General features: G+C 40.2%; 2 protein-coding genes across 11 annotated transcripts in view; both read right to left on the reverse strand.

Annotated features, from left to right (window-relative positions):
• The window catches only part of VWA2 (von Willebrand factor A domain containing 2), a 55,516-nt gene extending 53,775 nt beyond the window's left edge, over positions 1 to 1,741 (reverse strand). For 2 of the 6 annotated variants that reach the window (XM_057735211.1, XM_057735212.1), the window contains exon 1: positions 852 to 1,331. In XM_057735211.1, coding sequence (XP_057591194.1) covers positions 852 to 898 — 47 coding nt within the window. In that variant the 5' untranslated portion in view covers positions 899 to 1,331. Of the gene's footprint in view, positions 1 to 851; positions 1,332 to 1,450 lie in introns of those variants that run through there. The other 4 variants (XM_057735210.1, XM_057735222.1, XM_057735223.1 and 1 more) reach the window with 4 other exon arrangements.
• A 5,072-nt stretch (positions 1,742 to 6,813) lies between these two features.
• TDRD1 (tudor domain containing 1) overlaps positions 6,814 to 20,942 on the reverse strand; it is a 53,681-nt gene continuing 39,552 nt past the window's right edge. For 3 of the 5 annotated variants that reach the window (XM_057737476.1, XM_057737475.1, XM_057737478.1), the window contains 9 exons: positions 20,024 to 20,134; positions 19,103 to 19,273; positions 17,114 to 17,389; positions 16,499 to 16,618; positions 15,210 to 15,326; positions 12,018 to 12,185; positions 10,956 to 11,183; positions 10,262 to 10,308; positions 9,551 to 10,179 (listed from right to left, as the gene is read on the reverse strand). In XM_057737476.1, coding sequence (XP_057593459.1) covers positions 10,087 to 10,179; positions 10,262 to 10,308; positions 10,956 to 11,183; positions 12,018 to 12,185; positions 15,210 to 15,326; positions 16,499 to 16,618; positions 17,114 to 17,389; positions 19,103 to 19,273; positions 20,024 to 20,134 — 1,331 coding nt within the window. In that variant the 3' untranslated portion in view covers positions 9,551 to 10,086. Of the gene's footprint in view, positions 7,849 to 9,550; positions 10,180 to 10,261; positions 10,309 to 10,955; positions 11,184 to 12,017; positions 12,186 to 15,209; positions 15,327 to 16,498; positions 16,619 to 17,113; positions 17,390 to 19,102; positions 19,274 to 20,023; positions 20,135 to 20,942 lie in introns of those variants that run through there. The other 2 variants (XM_057737477.1, XM_057737479.1) reach the window with 2 other exon arrangements.

Below are 20,942 nucleotides of genomic sequence, written 5' to 3' on the forward strand. Positions count from 1 at the left end.
GCCTTTGCCAGCTATAGCGGTACTTAGTTTTCTGTTTCCTTCTTTTTTCCGCCTCTTTTGTCAAAAACTGCACATTTCTTAATATAACGTTACAGTGGAAGCGAAACAGACCTTGAATTTTTAGACCTCAATTTATAAAGCACTTAGAGGTTCTAGGGGTTTTGTTTTTATATTAACAGACCACATAATTCGAAAATTGCACAGGTTCTAATTACTCAGTTCCAAGACACCAAACACACTGCACAGCGTCCCCATGGAAAGACCTCTCTCAGCGGACGGCCACTGACGCGACAATGAAAGGGTAGCAAGGTGCCCTCCTCCCTTCCCTTCTGCCTGGGGGTCCACCTTGTTTTGAAATCCATGCCCCATGGCAAGTTTCTAAGGTGCAATTCTGAGATCCTCCCTTTTCCCATTCCAGAAGGTGGGCAAGAGCCGGGCCCTGAACTGGAGAACTGCAGAAAGCAGGGCTGGGCCAGCTGGCCAGAGTGGGGTTTTGGGGGGGAGAAGCGGGGAGGTGTCTCCGCAGGCGAAATCACCATGGAGGATAAATCCCTTGGCCTTCACAAAGGCCAAGGGTGAGTCTCTCAGAGCAGCAGGCCCCTCTCAGGTTCTGCTTGCAGAGACCCCGCTGGGGGCACCGGGCTGCTTGGGAAAACCACGGGGGAGTGACCTTAACACCTGCATCTGTTCTGTAAAATGGGGGGGGGGGGGGGGGGCTTGGGCTTGTCCCCAAAGCCTTTATTGAAAAGGCAAGCCAGCTTAGGGGCTCCACGACCTCGCCAAGCCTGGCAGGTGTATTATGCAGTTCCCTCCTCCACCCACACTCACGGAGCCCCCATCCATCCCCTTACCTGGGGTCCGCGCCCCTCCGCTCGGCGCTCCGGTGCTGGGGACCCATGAGAGGGGCCGCTCCCGGGCCGCCAGGCTCTGGCTCCCAAGAACCCCGCCGGCTCGCCCGGAGCCGACGGCGGGGAGCCCGGAGGAGGCGCGCGCCAGGTGCGCGCAGCCTGGGACGCCGACTTCCCAGAGAGGCGCCCGGGCCCCGTGGCCGCGCTCAGATGGCGGGCAGACAATGCCCGACAAAACCCGCCGCGCCGACGCCGCGTCCACGCGGGGTCGCACGGCCTCGGCCCTCCGGGCTGGGGCGCCCCCCTCCCCTGCGAGCGCGGGAAAGGAAGCGACGCCCCTCCGAGGCCGCTGTCGACGCCCGGGCGCGCGGGGACCGCTCGAGCTGGACCCGCCCGGCGAGCGCGGAGAGAGGCGCGCGCGGGTGGGAGCCACGTGGGACAGCTGTGCCGCTCACAGGGGCAGGCGGCGAGCGCGGCGCCGGCCCACCCAGCTTTTGGTCCCAAGGGCGGTGGCCTGCGCTTCTGGGAACCCGGCCCGCAGCGCCCCTCGCGTCTTTAAACGGCGCGTCGGCCAAGGTGGGCGAATAAACAAAGGTACTTACTTCTGCTCACGTCTCCCAGCCTCCGAGCGCTGCAGCAGGGAGCGCTGTGCCATCCGCCGACTCCGCAGGATTTATTGCTCCGACCATCGCGAAAATGTTGACTTTGGCATCTTTTCTATTTGTCATGGCAACTGCCCTTTGTTTACCTGTCTGTCCTGTTACTGCAGTTGGGCGGTAATTGGCGGGTCTTTTCGCCACTATCCTCGATTAAGTCTAGCAGGTGCCTTGATTTTTTAAAATCAGACACCACAAAGCAAAAATAGCTCAGCGGCTGGTACAATGCCTTGAGCATAGCAAGCACTCCAAAAAAATAAATAAATAAATAAACCCAAAAGCAAAAAAACGGCTATTATCACATAATCTATAATTTTAATATTTCATCAAAAAAGAGTCATTGAATAACGTGCGCTCATTACCAAAAAAAAAAAAAAATACTGATAAGCAAACCACACCCGTTGCACCACCCAGAGACAACCGCTGTTAACATTGTGGTGCTTCTTCCTCCAGCATCATTCTACTCATGTAAACGTTCATTGCTGGCTCATTCCATGTGTAGTGTAGCATACCCAGCTTTTCTATGTCCCTTTTTGAACATCTATCTGTGGCTTTTAGCCACTTTTAACGTTCTAGTGTGCTTAATCAGTCCACTAGTAGCTTTTAACTTTAACCATGAGATATTCCTGCTTTTGCCCAGTTACTGTCTTGGAGTAAACTGCAAGAAGATCAAGTTCTAGGCTATAAGGTGTATATACAATTTAAGGCTTTCGATGTGTGTTATCAAGTTGCCCTCCAGGAAAACTGACCTGTGTCCTCTTTTCCGACCCCCTCCCCCATTATTCTTATAAATGTCAATCTGATAGACTAATTAACAATTTTGTTTTTATACCTTTCCTTTTCAAAAAATTCTAAAAATGTTGCCTTTCCCTCTGTGGTTCTTAGTTGGTTTCCAGCCCTCCCAATATTGACAGCTTCCAGTGAAACTGGCCCATAGTAATGTCTATGTTGCAAACTTCACTGAAAAGGGGAAAAAGAGGCCTCATTTTTTCACCTCCTTTCATTCCTCCCAAAAATATTTACTGAGCACCCAAATGTAAAAACCATCCACCAGAGCGGCGTTAAGTAATGCATGGGCAGGGGAACACAGGTGCTCATGCCCAGTGGGGGAGCACGGTCTCTCCCTCCAGACGGGCACTGTCCCACAGAATGCAGTGCAAGCCACACAGGTATTTTAAATGCTCTAGTAGTCACATTAAAGTGAAAAGGAACAGGTGAACTTAATAGCCCAGTAGATCCCAAATATCTCAACATGTATTCAAGGTGAGATATTTGAAGCTAAGTCTTTGAAATTCTGCTGTATTTCATATTTACAGCACATTTCCTTTTGGACGAGCCGTATTTTACGTGTTCAATAGCCACAAGTGTCAAGTTGCCTGTGCCGCTCTAGGCAGAGCAGGGGTTTGAGAAGAGCAGACCAAGTCCTGGACAAAGTGGGAATTTCACAGCTGACAGACCTCTCTTCCACCTGTTCTGATTGGTTACCGTTACCAGCACACCTTTGCCTAAGCAGGTTTACCTTAGAGAAGCGACATTTCAATTATGGATGATCCTGACAGTTTTACACCTGTAGTTGGGGGTATTTCACATTTTCATTCCCTGATTAAGAAGTAAAAAGTCTGAAACTATAAATACTGGTGGAGATATTGAAATGGAGAAGGACCCTATGGTCCTTGACCCCCATGTCCTCAGTCTGCTTTTTGTCTGTGAAACCACTTTAGCCAAATAATAAGTTTAATCAGAGAAGTGAGAAAATGCAGAAACAAAGGAAAACAGTCCAACAAAGCTAAATAATAATAGTTTAGTCATTAAGCATAGTCAAGGACTTTTAGTTCCTCTTCAAGGACTATAGATAATATTCTGAGCCATATCCTTTAAACTGTCTTATAGATACTAAAACCCCCACCAGGTGGAAGAAGTTACTACGTGATGACAAGACTATAGCCATGGCATAATTTGCCACAATTCTGAGAACTGGCCTCAGAAGAGATGGGAACTGACCCTAGAACTGAAAAATTAACTGTACTTAAAACAATCAAGATGACACTGATCAGACCACCGCATGACCAATTTCAAGATGACTTGTCAGAGCTGACCGTATTGTTTCTGCACGTAGCCCCCTCCCTTAACCTACAAAAGCTCTTGCCCACTGATTGTCAGTGGGGGGGACAGGGGAGTGGGGGGGCGGAAGGGTGGGGGGAGTTGGCCTTTGGACAGGAGGCTGCCCTCCCCACAGGTTGCCAGCCTCCAAAATACAGCCAACTCTCCTTTCCACCAACCTCGCCTCTTTATTGGCTTTAGAATGGCAAGTAGCTGGACCCCTACTTTCGGTAATAATTATCATTTGCTTCAAGCTCCCTCACGTCAAAGTTTAATCACCTGTGCCTTTCTACCAGGTATGTGTATGGGGAGGTGGAAAAGCAGGTGGCCCTGGCTACAGAGGGTGCTGAGTGGTTGACTAGCAGGGGTAGAGGCTTTTAATACAGAGAGAAGCTGGGCAACTACTTTTGTCATCCACAGCAACCCCACCCCCACCCCCGTGAAGATTTGTGGAAATTTAAAAAATAATCACCATGAAGGACCTTCATACCAAAGGACTTGTGAGCCCCTTGCTTCCAAGGACTTGCCGTATTCATCTTTGTGGCCCCAATGCCCAATAACTCTACATAGTAAGTGCCCTTTTAAAATGTGGATTAATTCATGAATTGCTCTGTACAGCATGTCTCAGTTATAAACACACAAGGCATAAAGACAACTTTGAATTCCATGAAGAGATAAAGGGAGACTGGATCTCAGCAACGTGCAGAGGAAGACACCCAGTGTAGTCGAATGCCCACTGCTTTGGAGATGAGGTTTGGAATTCCCCATCCAGCTATCCTCCCTACTGGCTTTTTGACACAGATAAGATGCTTAATTTTTGACTGTCCAGTTTCCTGGACTTTAAAAGTCGATGGGTACAGTGGTTCCCAAACCTATGGAAGCCCAATTCAAATTCTTTGCCTCCACTACCCAAATGATGAAGCAAGGTGAAGCACATATTAAAAAACCCAGAGGAGGATTCATAATAGAGCCACAAAAGTTGCAGATTTCCCAGAACCCACAGAGCAGCCACTAACCAGAACCCTCCTGGCAAAAAATAAAAGAACAGAAAATGATGCACATTAAATGGCAAACAAACCATCCCAGAGGAAGCAAAGGGCCTGGTTCTCAAGTACTCCACAGGCAACAAATTAAGCCAGAGCAAAAACTGTGGAGCTAATAGCAGCTAGGAAGAACAAAGGCAAGGCAGGGGGACATAAGGAATAGAAATATTGCCATCTTGAAGCTAAAGACCCTTAGGTTTGGAGCAGGCACCAATTGTTCTAAGGGTTAAAGCATCTCAACTTCTTAAAACAGTGAGAAAAACACTGCACGAGGTTTTACCAGATTTGCTTCTAGGAAATGTGATGTTTTCTGGCTACATCAGTAAGCATGGAATGTCTACAGAGGCTTGGGTAGCATTTAGTCATTCAATCAACACCCAAAACCACACAAGCACTCTACTTCAAACTGTCAATACTTCCAATTTTTGACTTTAGTTTTCACATATATGTGCATGCCTTAACGTAAGTATTCAGTGAAAGCATTTTGAGAGGAATCTGGGTGCACACTTGGAGGCAGTAGACTCTGCCTGACTTACAATCAACCTCACACTCCATCTCATTTCCTGGAAGGCTCATATAGCAGGAGGTGGGCACCTGATCATCAAAAGGTTATCACGACAAGGCTTTAAACACGGCCTCACCTCGGGGTCTCAAGGTAAAAGGAAAGCAAGGAAAATGGCTGAGGCTGGGCAGCTAAAGCCTTAAATGAAACCAATTTCAGGTTATCTGAAAGCTACTGTCAAGATTTAAGAACCCTCCTAGGGAAGTTAGACCGCAGTGTCTAAACAGTAACTTGAACAACGTCCAAGCATAGAAAAAGTGTTCGCAGTTCTCTGGGTTGAGCCTTCCACGACTCTCAACCCGTGCAAACGGGTAAAGCCTTACCGTATCTGAACCTCCCTTTAATTCCAGCAAGCAAGACCATCCTACAACTCCTAACTGCACATTTGGAACCACAGGCTGCCCTCCAATTCCTTTTATCTGGAAAAACAAACAAAAAGCACCCCTGAGAATCTTCTGTGTTTAACGAGTTAGCACTGCTTGGATGCACGTCTGGCTACATAACCACCTGCACTGGTGAATAGCCCAGGTGTCACTCTTGGGCTAAGCCCAGAAGAGCTCGATTTGCCAAATCCAGGCAGAGTCATATCGGTGATGAGCCCAGCAGTTATTGTTTTGTTGGTCTGGGCTGCCAGCCTCAGTGGTGGGCCTCACAGTGACCTTATTCCTCCCCTAGGATCTGGCAGTTCAGGACCCTGCTGAGAAGGATCCTCAGGTTTCCTGGAGCAAGACAGCTCGAGTTCAGACTGTCCGTCACTCTCGCTCACGATTTTGAAACGTTTACACTTACAGTGGCTCCAGCAAAGAACATTTTACCCAAAGAAGAAGTCTATCAAGTATGTCCTCTACCCCCACTCCCCTACCACCCCTGTTCACTGCTTAGTCCATGGTTAAGAATCTCTTCCCTTGCAAAACGCATCTGCTTTGTCTCAATATTTGCATGGCCTCTGCCAAGGAATAAACTATTTGACTACATGGTCTCAGCTGTAAGTACTTACCTATGACTGAACTAGGTATTTTGAGGGAACCCCAAAACTGGGATGGGCAGGTGTGAAGGGCCATACGTGGCCCTACTGAACAATAGTCACTTACCTCAGTGTCACACACACAGCTGGAGCTCAATACATATGTGAATTAATGTGAAAGATCAAAAATAAGACCTGGTGGTCCAGTATGAGAATATGCGGAATTAACACAGGAGACACTTAACCTATCTGTGAGACCAGCATTATAGATTACGAATGTGTGCGAACAAGGCAAATGGATCAACCACCAAATAATATTAAACTTCATTTAAATTGTCTCTATTCAAATTTCCAGTATGTACCATATGATAAAACCTTGGAATTTGATGCACTTTGACTTAGACTGTTTTTGTGTTCCATGACTTGCTTCCCTAATTCTCCTTAATAAAAAGGATAATTCTGTGATTCCATAGTTTTTATGTGCATTTTCATTGTGACTGGAATTGAACAGAGTATGAACAAACTAAATGTCCAGTGCTCCTAGCATGTGCCAATAAGAAAAGGAAATTAGCAAAATGCTGCTGGCAATAAGAACACAAGGGAAACCTGGCTGTGAAGTAACAGGATTTTATTGGGCAGCTTAAATTTTTATCTAATAGAAGCACATCAATATTTGAATAGCTTTTTACATGAGGAAAAACCCCATTTAATCTAGCTGACACATTACCAGTAAAGGCCAAAAAAAAAAAGTCAAGTTTCTTCTTTGAGTTGATGACAACATCTTCTTAGGCTGTCACAGTCTGATACTTAAATCATGAAAAAATCCCCAAATAGAAACATACAGACTGGCAGGAAAGTCAGCTAGCCCATAATTCTGCATATGTCACTTAGAGTTTAAGATGACTTCACGTGCATCAAGAAAAATATATAACTCTTAGTGTTTTAACTTAAATTGTTAACTGTATTTGTGCTTCACAAAATGTAAATTCTATCTACACTAAAAATCTAAGTGGCTACAATTTGGAAAGATGGCAGGAACAGGAAGAGAAAGTGTCTTCCCCAGTTCAAGTGGGTGAGAGCCCAAGGGCAGACTGTGCCTGAAGGCTGAAGGAAACGTGATCCGAATCAGGATGGAGAGAAGGAAGCTGATGATCTCAGAGTGGACAGGAAAAGAAGGCAGAGATCCAAGCAACAACAAAGCAAAGAACATTTATTACGTGCAAGAGACAGATTGTAACAGGGAGAGCAGGGTGTATTTTATTACAAAATATATCAAACATACAGAAAAGTCCAAAAAATAAAACTCATGTGTCTACCAACTAGATTCATCCAGTATTTTTTGGATCAATATTTTTTCATATTTTCTTCAGTACCTTTAAGTAACAAAAAGTTGTATGTACACTAGAGAGCCCCATGTATCCCATCCCGATAATCCCATGCACTTCGTATGAATCTTTTATTCAAGACTTACTTGGGAGGAAGAACTTAGAAGGAAAAAAGTAAGACTACCCAACCTAGATAGAAGAGTGGTAAGCAAACAAAAATGAAGGCATAAAAGGTCACTAAGGAAAAAGTTTCCAAGAAACAAAAACACAAGATGCTGTACTTTGTCTCCTAAGTCTAGCCTTCGCTGTTTCCTTTCTCAATAAGTGTTCATCTCCAAGAAAGACTGTTTCTGCAAGAGAAAAATCAACTATCATTATGCCTTATATAAAAACTCAGTCACTATGGTTCTCAATTTCTATCTTAAGTACAAGCAGTCCAAATATTCACTTTTAACTGAAATTACACATTTAAGTCAGATCTGCCAGTTAAAAAAATTCACCACCACAGTAACAGTGCTTTATGTTCAATACAGCTGTTTGTACTCCCCTTCACAGATATAAAATATAGCTGTTTGCTCTCCCCCAAATATAAAAGAATATTTTATATTAACTTGTATGCTGAAATACTTATCACTTTTCAGTAACAGATTACAGAGAGCTTTACGGTCTCATCACCACATCACTCCTAGTTTAGCAATTTCACAATTAAATTACTAACAAAGTAAAACAAATTTCTCCGGAGATGATGAAACACTGAAACTATGCACATTTTTTTGTCTCTAGGAAGAATAATTTAAAAAATTATCCAACTATATTTTCACCACAATGAAGGAAATATACTTAAGGAACCACGTGTGTAATTTTTTCTAGTAATATAACCCCTTAGTTTCTAAAATGATCTAATCTAAAATGACACTGTAGCACAGTTACAGGTAAGCAGCAAAGGGCAGTGCAGAGAACTCAGCTTTGAGTCAAAAGATCTGCTTTCCAGTTTCTGTGTGTGTGGTTTTGGGCAGCCATTTAACCTCCTTGAGCCTTCACCTCCTCATCTATAAAATGAGGCATACCTTCTTTTAATCTTCTGGAATTTGTGAAGATTAAATATGTGAGTAGTTGTAAAAGTGCTTTTTAAATAATGCACCACTCAAATATAGGGTATTACACTGTAATGAAATGTAGACAAAATATGTATGTATTCCTGCAGTAGGGGAAAAGCCAGTTCAACCGCTATGCTTTAAAACAAGCGGTTGTTTTTTAAGTAATGTCCTCAGTCTATTTAGAAACAACAGAAAATACAGGTTTCATCTGAAGTTGTGTACCCAAGCACACTCAATATTCCCATGGGGAAAAAAGCTTACTGCACAGATATAAAGATAAAAGCACATACAAGTTCATCAACTTGATTAGAAATATGATGACCTGGCACTAGGACTAAATTCCTGAAGTTCATGTCATTACATGCTCCTCCATCTATGAAATTTAAATTATCACTAAATTTAAGATTTTAAACTCAAGTACAGTACACAAATCAGCAGTCAGTATTAAAACTTAAAGTATCAGAAAGTGCTGAAAGCTGAAATTGCAAGTCAGCATTTATTAAAAATAATCCAAAACTTGTGAAGTAAAAGAAATCATCTGAAACTAAATCATGAGAATCAAAACTGTTGATCTTGCATGAATGACATTTAGCTTAGAAGTTAGCCATACTTTCTTAGAAACAGAAACAAAACAATTGTCCATTATCACTTGGAGAATAGGTTTGATCCTAGTAGGTACCTCCTTTCGAGTTGCTACACCTCCCAAGTCCCAGAGAGCAGGCAGACCTTGGGAGCTACTTGCAGACAGTCAGGTATAAACTGTATGTTAGTCAACAAGAGTGCACATACTGAGTGAGTCAAAGATCCTCTGCTTTTAGCTAGAATTCTATCAACTCGAAGTGGCAAGAAGGACAATTTCATTTTGATCAGACGTCTAATTGGCTACTGATCACAAAACAATGTCTGAGGGCCATCTTCGAACAAAGGATCCCATGGAGTGAAAAAGCAGGGGAACCACTATTCAAAACCCACCCATGTCATCTTTAACCACTAGAGTCACTGCTGCCAAAAAGGAAGCATATGTTATGTTTTGAGATGAAATATATACACTATCAGTGCATCCCATTTTCTGTTCTTGGCCTCTTAGACCCTCTTGACAAAAAGCGCTGAACGTTTTCATATAAGTGCATACAAGGGAAAGTTAATTTCACTTTATACACAAAGAATTTCAGGCTAAGCTTGACCTCATGACAAGTTTTACAAGTCCCTGCACATATCATCACAAGATTCCTCTATGTCAAACAACAGTAAGGAAAGGAGGCTGCAACCTGGACTGCCCTGGACTCAATCCCACGAGCAGTGTCGAAGGGAAGTTACCAAACAAAACCTAGGAAGACAGCAGAAACATTACAGCCAGACCTCAGACTGTTAGACCACAGAATAAAGTACAGCCTCAAAATGAGTTTAACCCCATTAGCTCTGCCATGACAACATGACTGGAGATGTCCTGTTGGGAGTTACGGAAGTGCAAAAACATCAAATTTAACTTACTTAACTTTTTAACAATTTTTTCATTTCAATAAATTTATTTTGATTGGTTGGATTGTTTAAGAGGAAGAGAAGAATCTGTTCATGTTTTTCAACCTGAGGGTGAGAAAGAAATACTGTCATTTCATTCCTAAAAAATGTTGGGAATATAACTTCACTTAAAGGAAATTGTACCCACTTGTTTCTGTAACTCACTGCAGCAGCAATTCATCCTGTTCACCTTTTCTAAAAGCAAATGCAAAAAGCCATTAGATGACTTACACTATAGATAACAGGAAAAACAAAACAAAATAAAACAAAACCTGGAGTCTGAACATACACAGATCTGCCCCTCAGGGCAGGTCCTTTCCAACTACAAAGGAATTAATCCATTAATTTTTCATGTGGGCTTCACTGTTATCTACTCCTGTGTTTTACCAAATGAGTGCCCTTACCTTCAAGGTTTCAGGTCTTTTGCCTGTCACACATGGGATATCTCTCTTGGGTTGAGGGCAGGCCTGCCAAAGCATCATCTTATGAAATAACTAGTAAGATCCATTCTCAAACATATGAGTTCTTCTCACTTTGATCAGGATCAAAAAGAAGTTGGAAGTAACTCTAAGTGCTTGACATGCCTAAAGCTCTCAGCATCAACTCTATCAGCAACACTGCTGAGCCTGATCTAAGGAAAATCTGGATTGGGAGGTCTGCTGCCTTCCAGGCGGCTCCTCTGACGTGGCAACATGAGTCAGCACCCTGCCGCTGGATTTATAGAGGACGGCGACAAAGGGAGCATGGCCACAGAGAACAAGGAAAGATCAGGTCAACTAAATTGATTACCTCTGGGCTTGGTTACACTTACACCTGTCATTAATTAAACTTGAAATAAATACCTTTATTTACAGCACTTTGCTTTTCAGACACGATGTTTTTCGCCAGACCACACATCACCAGCTTATTGGCTATACTGATGGTACCATTCTCAGAGCACTTCTCAACCAACACCGTGTGGACATTCTTGATAATTCCTTTTACAGAAAGCATTACATTCTGATTCAACATGAAATTTTTCAGTAGCTCTATTATTAACTGAGAACAGCTTCCATTCAATTCCATTAGTCCTGGGAAAAAATTGAATATCAGAGTTAATCTTCAAGTTCCTGAAAGATAATATTTAGATAAATTATCTACGGATACTAGGCAAAAGGGTCACTGATTTTAGCCAAGTTTAGGTATGCTTTGACGTACCACTGCTGTTACATTACAAAAAAATCAAACAATAAACATTCTTCAATTCCTACTATGTGTCAAGCACTGATTTAGGTCTAGAAGCCACAAAACAGACAAATGTCTGCCTTTGTGGACTTACATTCTAACGGTAGAAGCAAACAATTATAAAGGTAATTTTCCAACTCTCTGAGTCAAAACCAAAGCAGACTGTGAGGCAATCAGTGTGTTATCCGCTGGGACCTCTGGGTAAAGAAATCAGGAGTAAAAATAAAAAGCTACTTTAGCATTTTAGTTCCTTTTATTCAAATTCCAACTGAAGGGCTGAATAAATGTGTAGATATAGTATGAACAGGAAGGTAGCCCAAAACTGTGTCATTTCAGTGTCTCTGGCCTGTGACAAAGCAGCAAGACCCCAATGAGAGGTCAGGTGACTGGCCCCAGCTCATCCTGGCCCTGCCAATTACCAGCTTTGCAACCTAAGGCAAACCAGAACCTCTGAGCCTTAGCTCTCTGAAACTAATCGCTAAAACAAAGATGGAACAAATGAATATGATTTTTGTGAGAATGAAAGAAAATAAAAGATGTGAGATTTTTTGGTAAACTCTGCTTGATATTTAGAAATCTGGGCAGTTGCTTAAAATACCCATTTGGTTCAGACTTAGTGTTATAAAAGAAAGAAAAAAAGCCCACAGACACCCAAATTGGGAAGTGACTTAACTGTCTACCTTCAAGGGAACATTTAATAACTTGGAAAGGAAGCTCCAGGTGGCTGGCAGCAATTGGTTGTACTCTGAAAAGAGACAGAGTTTCAACGTTTCCATAGTCTGCATAGAGCACTTTCACACCAGCATCTGAGGTCCCCAGGACAATGGCACGGTACCAGAAATCATCACCTGCAAATATGATGGAATCTCAGGTGAGAAGTTACATTCAATGAGGCCCTCCTCCCTTAAGATGGTTATTGACAGTTACATTTACATCACTTAGAAATTCACACCAAGATTTCTGATTTCACACCAAGGAGTCTAAATACAAGCATCACGTCTACTCCTTGCAGATTGTACCGAAAAGACAGTTACAGGATTAAACAGAGAAAGGCCTAAAGCCACAAGGAAAGAGAAAAAAAAGACAATGTAATATTGGAAGCTAGAAAACAGATACATGAGTGGAAATGATTTAGAAGAGCTCAACTAAAGCTGGCTGTAAGGAAGCCAAGAAGCATCCCAGTTTGTATCTCAAATCCCCAAGCAACCAAGGCTCAATAATTAGGGACCTCCCTGGTGGCGCAGTGATTAAGAATCTGCCTGCCAATGCAGGGGACACAGGTTCGATCCCTGATCTGGGAAGATCTCACATGCCGGAGAGTAACTAAGCCACAACTACTGAGCCTGAGCTCTAGAGCCCGTGAGCCACAACTACTGAAGTCCACACACCCTAGAGCCTGTGCTCCATGAGAGAAGCCTGTGCACTGCAATGAAGAGTAGCCCCCGCTCGCCGCAACTAGAGAAAGCCTATGAGCAGCAACAAAGACCCAACACAGCCAATAAATAAATAAATATTTTTAAAAAGGGTCAATAATTGATGCTACTCATTCAAAAGTAGGAGTAAAGATGGAGATGAAATGGGGATTGAATAATGGAAGCCGTTGTTTCCCTAAAACAGGTGAATAAACTTTATAAAGACATTTACACATAATATCTATTTTTATATAAAGACATTTACACATATCTATTTTTATATAAAGACATTTACAAATATCTATTTTTAAAGTTGCTAAACAGAATGATCAGTTTTATGTTTACATGTTTTAATAATGCTTAGAAAATTCCCCCTTTCCAGGCAACTGCTCTTTCCCACGGGCGGGTAGAAGACTAGTTTCCTCTTGAGAAAGGATGAACCAGAGGACTTCCCTGGTGGCGCAGTGGTTAAGAATCCACCTGCCAATGCATGGGACACGGGTTCAATCCCTGGGCTGGGAAGATTCCACATGCCTGTGCACCACAACCAGTGAGCCTGTGCTCTAGAGCCTGAGAGCCACAACTATTGAGGCTGAGTGCCACAACTACTGAAGCCCATGCACCTAGAGCCTGTGCTCCACAACGAGAAGCCACTGCAATGAGAAGCCTGCGCACCTCAACAAAGAGTAGCCCCTACTCACCGCAACTAGAGAAAGCCCATATGCAACAATGAAGACCCAATGCAGCCAATAAATAAATTTAAAAAAAAAAAAAGAAAGAAAAAGGATGAGCCAGAGAGACAACAGACTGGGGAACATGAGGCAGAGCAGAGGAGGGAATTTACAAGAACCCTGTTGGGCAAGCTACTTACTGCAGGCAGGAGACGACCTGCTCAAGTAAAAGCACTTCAAGACACTGGTGTCAGGAGTTTGCAGTGAAATGGCAGAGCCAGGTCACCCTACAGGTAAGCCCACTAAGCAGACAAGCTCTGCCCCATTCACAAAGGAACTTCCAATTAACTTCTTAGTGCCTCACTTTACATAAACAAACAGCAAAGGATGACCAGATAGAAGAAGGTCTCTGATATAAAAGAGAAGACAAAAACAAACAGTACCTCAAGCAGAGACCCAAAGATGGAGAAGACTATGAAAATTAAAAGAATGATATTAACTTCCTCAGAGAAATGACCTTCCATCCTTGAAGCAAGCACAAGACAGTAAAAACCACACACCTGAGAAACAGAAAAGCTACTGAAACCAAAAATGTGATATTAAAAATGAAATAAGAAAGGCTGGAAGAGAAAATTGAGGAAATTCTTGAAAAACAGGACAAAAAAGATAAACTCTCCTACTGAATTTCCCTTGCTGTTTTAAGTCCAACATTAGAATACTTGGAATTCATAAAAGAGCAGAAAATAAAAGAAAGGAATAAAAAAATTCAGGAAAATTTTTCAAAAAGAAAGGAGTAAAAAATTTAGGAAAATTTTTCAGAACTGAAGCTCATGAATTTCTAGACTAAAGGGCCCAGCCACTGAGTGCTCAGCACAATGGTGAAAAGAAAACCGAAGCTGTCACATCATAAAATTCTAAACTTGGGAGGAAGAGATTACCAAAAGTTTCAGAAAGGAGGAAAAAAATATGTACAAAGTTTGGAGAACCTGAATGACATCTACCTCTCCACCAGCAAATACCAACAGCTAAAAGACAATATAAAAGCAATGCCTTCAAAATTTTAAGAGAAAGATGACTTCCAACCTAGAATTCTACCTATAGGTAAGCTATCAAGTAACTATTAAAGTCTTTTTCAAACATGAAAGATAAGAGAAAATTAATCTTACATGTATCAATACTTTCTCTCAGCTTCTAGAGGATGAGATATACCAAAATATTAAGAGTAAATCAAAAGTAAGGGATCCAGAAAACAAGTTGAGAAGAGGGAGGGAGAAATCCATGCAACAAGGTTGGGTGGGGAGAAACCCAAGAAACAAAGGGGGTTGGTGCTGAAACAATCTCCAGCATGATGGTGAAGGGAAGATCCCAGAAGGACCGCTCAGGTCTGGAGGACAAGCAGTCTAGACAGGAGCGGGTCAGAAGGCTGGAGCTGCCTACAGTATGAGAAAAGCTGATAAAGTACACACAGTATTCACGGAGAGAGTTTATACCAATGCAGGGAACTGGAGATCATTAGTGAAAGTATATAGAAACTAATAACAAAAAAGGCTGCAAAAGAAAAATGTAGTTATAGTAACTACATGGCTAGACTGTGAATACTGTTTATGCAACCCTAATAACGTAATACAGAATACTCATCTAAACAAAACTTATGACACATTTCTACTGGAAAGAGAAGGAAATTGTTGATCCAGTTGCATAAAGAAGAAAAAGAAAACTAAATATATTTTAAAACTGTAAATCTAAATTTTAAAATGAACACTGTCTGGGCAACAGAAAAGAATCTTACTTGTGTATCTGGCACAGCATGCATCTCCAATTTTTGGTCTATAGGACGACTGACTTTTCTGAGCATTGCAATATTCTGACAGTTCGGCTGTCAATACACACAGTTTTTCCTGATCTTCTAAAATATATACAAAAAAAGTTTTGTGAAGAAATTTTCAATGCTAATATTTATGAAAGTATTTATAGAAGAAGGTAACTCAAATCTAATCACTCAAAAAAGACCCTGTATATATTAGAATATACATTTATGTTTTAAAAACAGATTGAAAAAAAAAAAGCTAAAACTACTATTGGTTACCTTGTGGGGAAGGGATGCAAGACTGGAAGGGGGCATGAAGGAAGCCACTGGGGGGCTAATTTCTTGATCAGGGTGGCTATTCTCTTGTGTTCATTCTACGAAAACCTGTTATATTAAGTTGTAGTTTTACAATTGTTCAGTATACTTTTCAGTAAATGTGTTATAGTTAATTAAATGAAGCAGAGTACTTCCAGTTCATCATATGCTGCTGTCAGGATGGAATAATCGTAAGCCCCTGCTTTCCACTATACAGCTTAAAGATAATTATTCCTAATACTAGAGGACAAATTTAAGAGCAGTTATTGTTATCACCACAATTCCTGGTTTGACCATTTGAAAAAAAAAAAAAAGGTTCACTTTTCTCAGTTTTCAAGTACCTGCAAATTCCTGTGAACAGCCAGCTTGCACTAACTCAGCTTCTGATACTACAAGGATAAAGTCAAATACACTGAAGAGATGCCTTAATTGTAATGTTTCACGAAACAAAAGAGGAAAATTGAAGTCAACGTTTATATGCTACTTTTCTTCATGATTAGTGCCAGTGTAAAAACATTTCTCTAAGTTTCTAAGATACAGTAACACTGTGATTACAGACTGATTAGGAAGTAGTCTTCTAACATATCTAAAACCATTTTGGTTCAAATCCTCTTAATGTTTGTAGAAGGTTAGCTTATTTAGTAAGTACAATTCAATACAGACAGTACCTATTTTTAGACAAGAAATTACACAGAGATTAAGGATGTTGCTTTGTTATAAAAAGCTGTAGATGATCAGGACCAGGTGGAGCAGGTGCTGAATGCAAGGCATGTTCACATTTGTGCTTTTATAATTAAATTTCCCTTAACTGTTGTTATGATTAATTAAAACACTGACTGAAACAGAGATCATCACCACCTTCTTCTCCTCATCACTTCCTAAGGAGTTCAGGTAAGTTCATTCTACAGTTTAAAAGACCAGCATAAATATGTCTCAAACTTTGTTTGGTTTCTTACCTGGCACTTCATTTGGTAGAGCATAAAACAACTTTGGGTTTACGATTTCTAATATGCTTGCTTGCACAGTTTTATTAACTGGCAATTCTATTGTCCTCCACTGCTCAGCTGAAGAGGTGGCTGAAAACACACGAAATACAGGTCTCTCATGAAAAAGATAAAATTTAGTATTCTACTGAATATCAACATTCCCCAATTCCCAAAATGACAATCTGTATTTTCATAAAAGAACCTGTTTAATTTGAGGGATTTTAGTGTGCATTACAAAAAAGCTCAATCTATAATAAGAATCCTTAACTATTACACTCCTATAGTATATTTCAGAAGGATATTTCCATTTCTGTAGTATATTTAATTCTTAAAATTTACTCAAACTTTAAGGGATACATAGCTTATGATGCATGTTTACCTGACAAGTAATTACATTAAAAATGACTACAGTGTTTAATAAAAACCATGTTTCAATAAGTATTAAACTAACTTTAATTACCTATTACTAATCTATTTCCACAAAGTATATTTCTACAGGAAAATTTTGTCACTTGGAATAGAAAAATTTTCATAGCCTATAAAAGCAAAGGATAACAAATTTAAATAACAGTTTAAAAATGTTACCTTGAAGCCTCGGGACATCAATTCGAAGATCATGTTTATTAACAGGACTGTTTTTTACCAAGTCTTTACGTGGTGAACGAGCTTTTACAACCAGATGTTCATCAATCAGAATATCACTGATTATTCTGGGATAAGAAGTGGAAAGATCAGTGAGTTCAATTCCCACTCCATTTTCAGTGATTTCAACCACTCGGGCTTGAAGTTTTATCCCTGCGACACACGTCTGAAATCTTGCTATAGCTTCTTTAGTCCAATGTTTGTTTCTAGGCTGTACATCTAACAAAGAAGAACAGGAACAGCATTAAGAAGAATTCTGTGCCCCAAAGCTGCATTTTTTTGCCTCAATATCCAGGACTGGACTCTTGCCAAGTTTACCATTCAGGTCAGTGATTTTGAATATCTTTTCTCAATAACCAATTACATATCTACATCCTCTGTGCCTGGGTTGTAGATAACGCATCTGCAAATATACTATTTTAGGAGGCTCAGGATCAGTCTTTACTTTCCTCACTAACTTATCTTCACCTGGCATTTTTCCCAATAGGCAAAAATAGAATTATTATTTCTTTTAGAAGCCACCATCGTTACATCCACAATGATGAACTGTCAATTACTCTGGTAAAAGATGATAAATATACACTTTCACCTTTGTGGACAGTTTTCCAATGATAATTTCAAAATATCATTTTAGGTTATTTAACCAAAAATAATTTTTCTGGGATAACTTTGGCTTATACCCTTATTTTCATAACAGCGATTCTCAAAAGTGAGTGCACATCTGAATTACCTAGAGGTGAAAACAGATTTTGGCACCCCACTGTAAAGTTTCCAATTTAGTAGCAGGTCTTGGGTGGGGACTGAGAATCTGCATTTTTAACAAGTTCTCATGTTGATACTACTGGTTGTCGGGTGGGGGTCACATTTTAAGAAGCACTGACATAAAACATGGTAATTAAAAACAACAGTCCAAAACATGCTTAGTGTAAAATAAGTAGAAAGAACACAGGCAAAAGGATAAACAAAAAGCATCTAATGCTTCCAGACATGCCTACTATAAATATTTTGTTATCCAACCTTTCATAATCTTTATGTGCATATGGAAACACACACATGCACATATATACTCATAATTCTTTTATCAAGAAATTTTTATAATAATAAAAATAGGTATAATGTTAGGCACTAGTCAGTGCTTTATGCCATATATCTCTCTTATTCTTGATGCCTTTTTGAGGAAGGTACCATTATTTTCCAGATGAGGAAAAGGAAGCACAGAGTTTAAGCAGTTTACCTAAGGTCTCACAGCTAGTGGGCAGCAGAGCTGGTTGTAATCTGTCCTCTGAATCACAATGCTATCTATCCTGCATCTCTTTTATAACTTGCTTCCTTCACTTAAATCATGAACTAGTCTTCATGTCAATAACACATATTTAACATTTTAGTGACTGTGTAATAAGAGCAAGCACTTAATAGAACGGAGTGCCAGACCTTTGTGTAAACATTCATCTAATAACCCTCACAACCACCCCATCAACTGGTACCACCACTGCCCATTAAGTGGATCCTCACTTAGCCAAGCCTCTTGCTCTACTTAGGTTGTTTTGCTGTTATTAACAGCAGTATAATGAATTTCCATGTAGGTGAACTTCGTGAAATCACAAGATTATTTCTTTGGGATGAATTATCAGAAGTAAAACTGCTAAGACAAAAGGTAGGAATGTTTGAGGCTCTTAAGGAATCCCGCAAAATGCCTTAGAAAGAAAGCATCGGTTTTCACTCCCATCATAACTATAGAGAAGCAGCTGCTTCCCTACTTTGACATCAATACTGAACATTTTGGCCAATATCTTTTAAAATGTGTTTCTAAATTTTATAATGTGAAACATAAAATAGCTTACACGAAATATTAAAATTATAGATATATTGATGCTGAGAAGTTTATGTACCCTTAAGAAGACAAATGAGAAAATTTCTTATTCTACACCTTACCTACTAGCCAGCACTGTATCCCTTGAAATGGAAGTTTTAAAAATTTGGATGGGATCATTTGGAGTTCATTTGCAGTTACTTCTTCAGTGTTTCCATAATCCACAAAATGTACCTTCACATTTCCATTTGGTAACATTTCCTTGACTAAAGCACGATACCAATTACCATCACCTAGATTTAACACAAAGTTTGTAAAATGGAATATTTCCCTTCTTTTAAGATTTGAAATTTTTATCTTGAAGAAGACCATTCTTTGTCTAAAGTAGCTAATAAATTTGTTCTCTTCCCAGATGACACTTTCAGTTTTTAATTCAGAAATCCCTAGAAGGAGAATTCTCAAAATTCATTCTTAGAATATCTCCGAAGTTTTTATAGCATCACACTTTTATATCTACTATAAATTAAAGATTTCATTCATAACCTAACCAATAAGCAGAATATTAAGTGAAGGAGAGACTTAATAAACTTGATCATATTTGTCAAACTGGAAGACTTATAATACTCTCACCACTACTGAGATTATTTTTTATATTATTTACCAAGTAACAAGTAAAACAAACAGAAAAACATGCAATAAAATTAAGGAGTTTCATCAAATATATTTTCAAAATAAACATGCACAGGTGACCAGAAAAAACAATGAATCTGCAGTGAACAGGTTTCCCATTCCCTAGCTTTTAATATTATCAGAAATTCTGGAAAGAAATGCATTTGACAAAGTTAGGTAAGAAAGTATCATTTGGAGGCTCCTTGTTACAAGACAGAAGAAAAAAAAACATGGTATTTTAAGCATTCATTTAATTTTGATCATGAAAAATATTTGCTTAAACATCAGGAAGAAGGTAAACACTAAAAATGAGGTTTCAATGTCAAGAAATGAAAGATTCTAATAAAGTCAATATTGTGCCAACTGCAACTTACCTACAAAAAAAGCACAACAGGGTTGCCCTATTTCTGCCTTAAAATTATTAGGCAACTTCTGCTGGCAATATTCTGCTAGCAATTTGTTCAAATCATTGAGTTTCTTTAGAGCTGAAAACACAATACACATACAACATTTAACATTTAAAATACATGCAAAATAACAGATTTTCCTTTAAAGTTGGAAAGTATTTTCATCATAAAAACCCAGGCACATCCCCAAGCAAGTACGCAAATGCCTTTCCCCTTCTCCTTATTAAGAAATTGGGAAAATAAGTCATTATTTAGTTAATACTCTCAGTAAACCTCGTACCAATGATTTACTGGGCACAGAGCCACGATGATGGCATTGCTGTCAGTATGCTAGAGCATGAGCTTTGCATGTGATCCAGGAAACAGTGCACAAGCCTGCACAGAAAGGAAGTTACATACAAGCTGTCCTGAAGGAGTATCTATAATTACTAAATGGTTGGCGCAGATAGTGTCTGCTAAGGAAATTCAGAGAGGTGAGCTCTGTGCGCTAAACGTTTTATAGAGAAATCTGAAATATGACTTGTTTGCTAGAAAAGGAGAGGGTATTCCAGAAAAAGAAACAGCTCTGAGGCAAAGTGCCAAATTTAGCAGCCAAGAAACACTTGGTGGGAGCAGTCTGGCAGAGAAGAACAGTGGAAAGGTGAACCACTGAAGAAAAGCACCAGAGATGTGCTGGGAAAGATACAGACCATGGAGAGCTTTAAAAAATACCAAGTAAAAGGATCTGAACATCATAGAAGTAAAAGAAAAATATCTTTTAAATATGTGGCAAAGGCCCATTCACAGAAACAGAAATTAAATTATATCCAGTTAGACTGTCACCTTTCAGATTAGTCAAAACAAGAGAGTTTAAGAACACACTGTTGGAAATGGTGTCGGAGAGGGC

The sequence above is a fragment of the Hippopotamus amphibius genome, chromosome 5, assembly GCF_030028045.1.
Source record: "Hippopotamus amphibius kiboko isolate mHipAmp2 chromosome 5, mHipAmp2.hap2, whole genome shotgun sequence".
NCBI lineage: Eukaryota > Metazoa > Chordata > Mammalia > Artiodactyla > Hippopotamidae > Hippopotamus > Hippopotamus amphibius.